A 9,670-nucleotide genomic window follows, 5' to 3' on the forward strand; every position below is an offset into this window, starting at 1 on the left:
AGGAGGGGGAAAGCAATAGGGAGAAGGTACAATCATTATAATAATGGAAATGAAAAGAACTTTTCAGTGAAATCAAATGCTGAGCAATTGTACAGATCAATCTTGAACAGAAAAAATGTATAAAAGTATCCCTGTCTTTTTGTATTGAAAATTGGCAGGGGGAGGATTATAATTATAGCATATAGCACAAACTGTTAAATATAGTCACTGTGTAGGTTGGCTTTGATGAACTCTTTGTCTTTGTTACAAGGAGACTTTTTTGATTGAAGTAGGTTTATATTTGGGACTGACTAGAATAAAAATTAGTATTTAAGCAACTTATTTTTAAAAACAACAAAGACAAAATAGGCTACTATATCTGTGTCTACATGGAAGAAAGGTAGATAGTATATTAGATATAGTATAGCAAACAATTGGGTATAATAGACAATGAAGGACCCCACATCCAGAAGACCTACCTCAAAATAGTAGCTTGTGACTAGGGGAAAGGTGCTTACCAGCTCTGAGAATCAGATTCTTTGTGTCCACAAAATAGAAATAATAAACCTTGTAGTATCTATTTTGTAGAATTATTGTTGAGGATCATATATATATAACACTTTGCAAACCTTAAAACACTACATAAATGTCACTTTTAATATTATTATTACTCAAAGTCACCAAAAGGCTTCACTCATTCCAAAACAAGTTATGTGGGCCTACTCAAATATTCCTCCCTCTGCTTATCTCTCTCCTACATGGCCTGAAACTTCCACCATTATTTTCATTAATGGCTTATGATGGTAAAAGCAGGACAGCTCCAGAAGACACTAGTAGTTCCATGAGCTAGTGGAAATAAATACTTATGCCATCAGCGCACCTCACAAAGCAACTATATCATCTCATCCTTGTGATACTTGCCCTTGTCCTCCCATTAATTCCTACACAAGGGGTTTACCCAATCACTTAATGTGTCCCAAGTGCCTATTACAAGCTCACTCCTGAGCTAGGCATGGGGGAAATAAAGACAAAGGTAAAACAGCCCTGCCCTTAAGAAGCTTACAGACTAAAAGGCAAAATAAAATGTACCTATAGGCAAATGAAATTTGATATGTAATTAATACAACAGAATTTGGAGAGGAGAAAGTTACCACTGGCTTCCAGGATTAGGAAAGTTCTCATTCAGGAGATTGAGCTTGAAATAAGCTTGAGAAGAAGCTAGAGACTCCAAGGAGCAGGTAAGAAGGGAGCACTTCTAGTCATCAGGGACAGCCCTAATGACACAAGAGTGGGAAGATGGAATTTTTTGTGTGTGCAGGACAGGAAAATGCTTGGTTTTTCCAGATCATAGAAAGTGTGAAATGAAGTCTTCATAATGAAGATAGAGTAGAGCCAGATCACAAAAGAGAGCTAGTGGAACTTCATGAGCAGAAAAGGGATATGGTCAGCTGTATGCTTTAAGAATATCCCACTGGCAGGTGTGCCGAGCATGAGTTGGAGAAAGGGAGTGAATATAAGGAAGGGAAACCAATTAGGAGACTGTTACAACATTCTAAGAGTTATGAAGAAGGCCTGAACCATAGTGGTTATATTACGGCAAAGATAAGATCTGCTATATAAATTATTTGCAAAAATCTGTCTGTTCCTTTCTCATATCTTTTTCAAGGATAAATCAATTAATCAAAAAGCACTGATTAAGTGCCAGCAACGTACTCTGTTAGGCATTGGGGATACAAATATAAGGAATGAAACAATCCCTTCTCTCAAAGAACCTATATTCTATTGGGTGAGAAAATAGGTAAATATAAGGTATTTGTAGGAAAGCACTAGAAGTTGGGGACAGAAAAGGTTTCACATAGAAGCAAGTGTTTGATCTGAATCTTGAAGGAAAAGAAAGATTCTCTGAGGTAGAGCTGAGGAAAGAATGAATTTCATGAACAGAGGAAGGCAACCAACGTACAGAGTGGGAGAAGAAATTCCATGTGAGGAACAGAGAAAAGACAATTAGACTAGATTGTAGAATATGGGATGGGAAGTAGTAGATACCAAGCCTGTGTCTGACTTTATTCTTTTAAAAAAAATTTATTGCTATAATACTGATTTTCCCTCCCAGAGAGCCATTTCATATAGCAAAGAATTTGCTTTTAAAGAATAAAAGGGGAAGGGAAAATAATCAGCAAAACTGATCAATATATCAAAAAAAATCTGCCAACATATACAATGCTCCATACCCATGAAGCATTACCCTTCATCTTTCCAGAGGAAAACAGAGAAGTATCTTCTCATGTTTCTCCTTTAGGGCTAAACTTGTTCTAGCACATTCTTTGTAAGATTACTAATGATCCTAATTTCCAAATCCAATGGTTTTTTACTTATCCCCATTCTTCACCTTCCTGAAGTGTTTGAAACAGATGTTTACCCTTTCTCTCTGGGTACTCTCTAGGCATCTCAAATTCATTATATCCAAAGCAGAATTAGTTATCTTTCTCACTAAGCCACTCCTGCTTTTAATTCCTTTTTTTCCCATCAAGGAAGCTAGGTGTGCAACCTAGGAGTCATCACTGATTATTCCCTTTGACCCTTGAAGCTGAAAGCTTGCTAAATCTTACTGTTTCCATCTCCTCAATGCTCTCACATCTGGCCTCTTCTTATTACTCACAACCACAAAACACTTTAGTCTTGGACCTGCCTCCTGCTTAAACCACCTGCAAAAGCTTCCTAAAAATGCCTCTAGTCTCTACCATCTTTAATTCGTTTTCACAACTAGCAGAAAATGTTATTTCTGAAGTATAGTTGGAGCACAACACTCTCCTTCTCAAGCAGCTCTGATAGCTCTCTCTTACTTCTAGGTTAAATTTCAAACATTTCTTTGCAATCTGGATTCAGTCACTCTCTTCAGGATGATTACACATTATTCTCCTTCACATACTCTTATGTTCCAGTCAAATCAGCTATATACAAAATTCTCTCTCCTGACTGTCTTTGGGCTGCTCCTGATATAGGGGAATCTCTCTCTTCTTACCTCCATCTCTTATAATCCTAGTTTTCTTCGGAGTCCAGATCAGATGACAGTTCTTTCAATTGATTAACCCAGTTTTTAATGCCTATTTTTTTTTAACACATTCTATATTTACTTATTAAGTGAACATTTGGCATTTGCATATGATACCCAGTACACTATCTGCCACATAATAAATGTTCAATAAATGCTTCATTTTTTATAAGAGATTAGTATAAAAATATTTACAGACTTCCCTCCTCCCCATTTTCTGTCTGTTTTGTCATCATTCTTCCCATTTCATCCTTCACACTCTTGGGATAATTCTGCTTAGTTGCTTCTCTAACCAAGTTTTCTATAGATTCATTTTCCTCTCCACTATTTTATGTGGTAACCCCATTTATATTCTTGCCCTCTATAAAATTTTACAAACAAGTTTATGTTCTAAAACAGTATTTCTCTTGGCTGCCCATAGATTTTTATGGCTCTCAGGCTTAGAGCTAAAAGGGATCTCAGAAATCAACACTCTTATTTGACAAAGACTCTTTCTATTATGTTACATCATCTTCCTTTCAGCTTGTTGAGGTGATCAAGTATTTACTAGCTGTAATGAGTCTGGCTTTTTTTGTTCTTCTTGTCCTGACAGCTGATGTACATCAGTAAAACTTCCTTAGGAAACTGTGATCATTTGTGTCAATGGTTGCTGTTATATTCAATTTTTATTTGGGGACACTTTTAATTTATTTGAACAAATCAAACTAAAGTTGCTACAGCTAGGAGATCTTTTTGTATTTAATCTTTCTTCCCCTTTGGTGTTGATTATGATCTTTGCTTTAGTATGTTGGTGATCTGACTTTTTAACAAGAAGTTGATTCAGAAATGCCATTCATATCAATAAGATAGCCATTTTTGTCTATTAAATTGCAATTTCAATTGTTTATGACATAGTTTGGTGTTCATAATATCCAGCACATTTCAGAGGAAATAGTTATTGTATGTAAGTATGAGGCTTTGGGGGATAGCTGGGTGGCTCAGTAAATACAATACTGAGTCTGGAGTCAGATTCATCTTTTTGAGTTCAAATCTGGCCTTACATACTTAATAGCTGTGTGACCTGAGCAAGTCACTTAATCCTGTTTGCCTCCGTGTTCCTAAAATAAGCTGGAAAACAAAATGGCAAACCACTCCAGTATCTTTGTCAAGAAAACCCAAATGGGGTCATAAAGAGTCAGACACACTGAACAATAACAATGTGTGTTTGATGTAATCCCAAGTCTTTGGTGTCTGATTTCTGAATCCTGGGACATATGTTACAATATAATTTTTACCTTAGGCTACCTTTGCATTGATGTTAACTTATTGGTGAAGGGTCTCTCTATATCAAGGTTGATTCTAGGAAGCAGATAGCCTATTACTGGAGATGTTTATTCAAAGCCTTCTGACATTATAGAGTTTGACTGATCTTGTATCTTACTTGTACAGTTTTTAAGAACTCGAGATCTAGATTTGAATTTTTCCTCCGACATTAATTAAAGTCACTGAACCTCTGTGAGTTCAGTTTAATTCTCTGTAAAATGTAGGCAATATTATCTGTAGGGAGATGACAATAGTATAGTAAATCTTTAATGATCTTTAATGTCAAAGAATCTTCTGACTCATATAATATCTACATAACCACAATCTCCTCACCTCTGCATGTCCTAGGCGGATCTGCATTGTTGGGTACAATTTCTATTCCAGAAATTCCCAGTGGCAATGAGCTCACAGGTCTAGATAACACCTCCCATCACACACATACCCTCAGGGATTGTTGTATCCAGAAAAACCTCAATGAAAAACATAAATAGGATAAGAAGATTTAGAGCTGGCCACAATATTAAATATCTTGTGTAAGCCCTCCACTGAACATATGAGGAGACCAGAGCCTAGACAAGGGAGACTGAATTACGAAGGATCATGTTCAAGGTAAGAAGAAACGGGGCCAGGATTTGGATTCGAAGGGGGATGGAGGATGGGAGCAGGGGTCAACAATGTCTGAAAACTTCAAAGGAATGAGATCATGAACTTTGACCTCAAAGTGATTGAGGAAGGGAGAGGGAGGATGAAAGAATGGCAAACAGAGTAAACAAAGTAAACAGAGGTCTGGTCATTGTACTAGGTAAGAATCAGATCAAAAAATTTCAGAGTTTTAAAGTTAAAGAGAGGCTTTACAGGGCATCATCCAATCCAACTCCCTCATTTTATAATTAGGAAAGTTAAGTCAAATGCTTAGGGTCCCCACAGGTTTGAGGGAGGCTTGTATTAACAGGCAGAATGAATTGAGCAGAACCAGGAAAACAATTTTTGTACAACGGCACAACACTGTGAAAGCAACTTTAAATTGACTTGAGAATTCTGATCAACACAATAACCAACCACTGTATCATGGGATCAATGTTGAATATACCTCCTGACAAAGAGGTGACAGGCTCAAGACAGAGAATGAGACTTATATTTTTGGACCTAGACAATGTGGGAATTTGTTTTGTTTTATTATGTATATATGTTGTTTTTCTTTTTTTCATTTTCCAATGAGATAAGGAAAGAAAGAAGGAAAGCAGAAAGGAAAAGAGGAAGAAAGAGAGGAAAGAGAGGAAGAAGGAAGGAAGGAAGGCAGGCAGGAAGGAAGGAAGAAAGGAAGAGTTTTTAAGCATTTATATTGTGCTTATGAGTAGAAGGTGGGAAGGAAAGAAAAATTGCCCCTCTCTCCTTATTCTCATATTGATGACTATCATTACTCCCAACCAACCACTGCTTAGGGTCTTACTGAACATTATTAAACAGTGGCTATGGTTCTTTCCAGACCTGACTTCATTTAGTGGTACATAATGGAAAAAAGTCTCCATTTAGAGTCGAAAGAGTTGAGTTCAAATCCCAGCTCTGGACAAGTCACTTAAACTTCTCCAGGCCTCAGTTTTCTCATCTGTGAAGTAAAGAGACTGGGTGCCTGTATTATAAGTTTCTAAACCCTTTGTCCATTAAAAAAAAAAAAAAAAAAAAAAAAAAAAAAAAAAAAAAGCAGTGATTGAACTAGGCTGATTCCCAGATTCGTTAGGCAGAATCGGACAACAGAGGGCACTAGCATTCCTCAATGACCTGAGAGCTGGGATCAACCTAGGAAAGAGGAAGTAGGATTGTTTATAGAAATGACTGTAGTGGTTGTGGGTTAACTTCTTCTGATTGCAGATTTGATAACTTAAAACTGGCTTTATTCAATTTGCTTTCATCATTATTCAATTAACAGAGGGCATGCCATTAAAAAGAAAATGCATTCAGATACTAATTTCAGTAAATTCATACAATGCTAGCAACTGAGTAAATTGCCTCTTGAGTCTCACCTTCTCTCTTCCTGGGCTCTCTATTCTCCACTGAGGTATTATCAGTTCATGCTGTAGCAAGGGATTTGCTTCACTTTCTCCTCCTGCAGAATAAATAGTACAAACGTCAATGAAAGCCTGGGCATCCACAGTAGGTCAAAGAAAATGCCACAATGGCAAGACCTGGGTTCGAATTAACTCTCTCTTTTATACTTATGAAAACCCAAAATGATTACCAATTTCTGTTTTAGGTCCAAATCTGTGATTCTGTAACAACTATGGCAAACACTTTCATTTCACTTATTGAAACCATTGCTATCTTTCACAATAAATTATTCTTTATCAAAGAATTGTAAACAATTGGGGAGCTAAAGGAGATTACCTAGTTTAGCATGAACTAGACTTTAAAATCATAGACAGGTCAATAAAGACAGTGACATAATTAAGGTAATGAATGTTTCCACCTGTGTGGACAACACTCGAAGTATCTTGTAAAACAGTATATACCCTCATAAAAGCCCAAATTGAAGGAAATGGTGTGATTTAGCTTTGAAGCTATCCTTCTGAACTGGACAAGAACGTTCAATTCCGATAAGGCTCATTTCTTCAAATAAATTCATGTGAATCCTAGAGCCCATTTTGGCATACTTTTCGGCTCAATTAAAACTCTCCAGATCTGGTGTTCTGTTGCTATAGCATCTAGGCCAAGATGAGACATAAGTGTAGAACACTATGGAGGATAAAAGGAGGGGGAGGAGCCCATACAAAATGTCCATTCAAGTCCCTGTTCTGTTTTTTACTTACCTGTGTAACCTTAGACAAGTCATTAAACTTCTCTGCCTCAGTTTGCTTATATGTAAAATGAGGGAGATTGAAATTCTGAGATCTCTTTCAACTCTAAAGTTATGAAGTAAGCATCTATTAAGCATCTACTCTACATAAAGGGACTGAGTTAGTTATTAAGACAAAAATGTGGTCTGTGTCCTCAAGGAGCTTACTTTTTTTATTGAAGATGCTACATTCTTACATACAACCGCTACCTTTTATTGTTCCATGAACTGGAGTCTTGCAGACTCACCAATTAAATTACATATTTAAAAGAGTAGGAATTGTGCTTTGTTTTCCACTTGACTTTACTTCACACAGTTCCTATACATTATCCAGACAGGAAATACTTAGTGAATTGAATGGTAATGCTCATTTTAAAGACATCCTTTTAAAGGATTATGGACCCCAGACAGCTTCACTTAGTGGTCATTAAAGGAGGTGAAGAAAAAGGTTTTTCCTTCTCTGTATTATAAATGCTCAGCATTTACAGGGCATAGCCTTCATAATCAGGAAGGCAGGAATAGTTTTCTACTCAGATATACACTCCCCCACCCCATGATTTGCAGAAAGGCCACCTAACCTTTGAAGGATGAGGAACATGAGTTCATTCTCCCTAGAGCATCCCTCAAAAAAAAAAAAAATTCCCTTTTATCTCAGACATTCCAGAATGGAAAAATCTATGTGTTGTGGGGAAGGATGGCAGATAAGCAGAGGGAATAGAGACAAAATTGAAATGCTGAGGACCTATGTCTGTCAACTCTATATTTATCAGCTTGTCTAGGGCATAGCTCCTGCCGGGAATGCTCTGTTCAGCTTCCAGGACTGTGACCACTCCATAAACATGAAAACAGATTCGACTGCTCCCTTCCAAACCTCCTCTGGTGGACTGAGGCGCCAACAAAGTCCCAGGACAGTATCAGCCTGACTCAGCTCAGATCAACTCCTCTAAGAATTAGGTTTCTGAACTCAACCCCCTTTCCAGAGAAAGGTTTGGAGCTTATCAATTATCTTAAGTCGGGGAAGCCAGCCAAGCCTTCCAATCTCGGATCGGGACCATAATTTCTTAAGGTTGTAATGAATGAGTACAGTGAGTTCCCCACCTAGGACCATAGAACATAGAATGACAGAGCTGTTAAGAGACTTTAAACCACAGAATATTGGAACGAAAAGAGACTTTGAAACATGGTATGTCAGAACATGAACGGATCTTATTGCATAGAACATCTTTTAGCGTTAGAAAAGATCTTAGAGCATACAATGACTGAGTTTTAAAAGAACCTTAGAATAGAGTGTTGGAACTATAAGCGTAGAATGACGGACCTGAGGAGACTCTTAGAGCATGATTATTTCAGGAGCCGATAGAATATTGGGCGTATCCGGGGGATATTAGTGTTAGAGTGGAGACTGCTCGTCCCCGAAGAGAACTCGAGGTAAGTACAGTCTGCCTGGACTGCCCCAAAGCCTCCTGTGTGTCTAACACTGTGCCGGGCGCTGAAGATGTCCTCAGCATAAGCTCTGGAAGCCAAAGCTCAGCCTCCCTCACGAAATCCCGGGTGAACGAGGATATGGATGCTCTGGGCTGGCGGTGACCCGAGGAAGAGGGTGTTTGTTTATCCTTCTCTCTGTCCAGTCCCTCTGCAGAAGAGGCAGCCTTGCTAGCGAGCCAGCGCAAGACAACTGAACAAAGCCGAGCCGTGCCTAGCCCGTAGTGGGGGATCTAGCAGAGGAGCCACCCACAGGGCGAACCCGGGCATCCCGAGGAAAGTTCCCAATCAGAGGGCAGAGTGAGGGATTTTTTTTTTCCCTTCTTGATCCAAGCCACCACCCAATCCCCCGCACTTCTACCCACATTTTGGGGACTAAGAGGATTTCTCCAGGTTCCCCCCTAATCAGTACTCCAGCTTTTTTTTTTTTAAAGCCCTGCCCTACGAGAGAGAGAGAGAGAGAGAGAGAGAGAGAGAGAGAGAGAGAGAGAGAGAGAGAGAGAGAGAGAGAGAGAGAGAGAGAGAGAGAGAGAGAGAGAGAGAGAGACTTACTTCTCCATCTCGGATCCTGAGCCGCCAGCAGCTCTAGGACAGGCAGTGAAAAGAAGAGAAAGCAAAGCCAGTGTCTCCCTGCGACCCCCAGCATGGCTTCTCCTAAGCCTTCACAGAGCCACATCCATTCTGACTGAAGTGGCTGCTTCTCCCCTCCTCCGCTGCTCCTAGCTCTCTGCCTTCCCCCTGCTGCTGCCTTCCTTTCACAGCTGCGATGCTCCACCCCCAATTCAATTCAGCAGGATCTAGACATCCAACCAGTCAGAGATATTGTAGGGGAAATTGAGCCCTGGAAGGGAGGAGCTGCAGTTCAAGCAGGTGTGATGGGAAGGGAAGGACAGAGACCTAAAGGTGAAAGAGGCACATGTGGGAATTAGCTTAATGACCGGATGCAAAGAATAGACTACTTTCAGGAAGGTCTCCAGTCAAGTGCCCAAGAGATCTATCCTTAGTCCCTGGCTGTTCAACATTTT

General features: G+C 39.1%; 1 protein-coding gene across 1 annotated transcript in view; it reads right to left on the reverse strand.

The window, feature by feature from the left end:
- ADAM19 (ADAM metallopeptidase domain 19) overlaps positions 1 to 9,382 on the reverse strand; it is a 123,712-nt gene extending 114,330 nt beyond the window's left edge. The window contains exons 1-2 of the mRNA XM_074291925.1: positions 9,198 to 9,382; positions 6,355 to 6,437 (exon numbers count right to left, since the gene is read on the reverse strand). Of these exons, the coding sequence (XP_074148026.1) occupies positions 6,355 to 6,437; positions 9,198 to 9,321 (207 nt within the window). The 5' untranslated portion in view covers positions 9,322 to 9,382. The remainder of the gene's footprint in view (positions 1 to 6,354; positions 6,438 to 9,197) is intronic.
- Between the last annotated feature and the right edge of the window lie 288 nt (positions 9,383 to 9,670).

This window comes from Sminthopsis crassicaudata, chromosome 2 (genome assembly GCF_048593235.1).
Source record: "Sminthopsis crassicaudata isolate SCR6 chromosome 2, ASM4859323v1, whole genome shotgun sequence".
NCBI classification, from domain to species: Eukaryota; Metazoa; Chordata; class Mammalia; order Dasyuromorphia; family Dasyuridae; genus Sminthopsis; species Sminthopsis crassicaudata.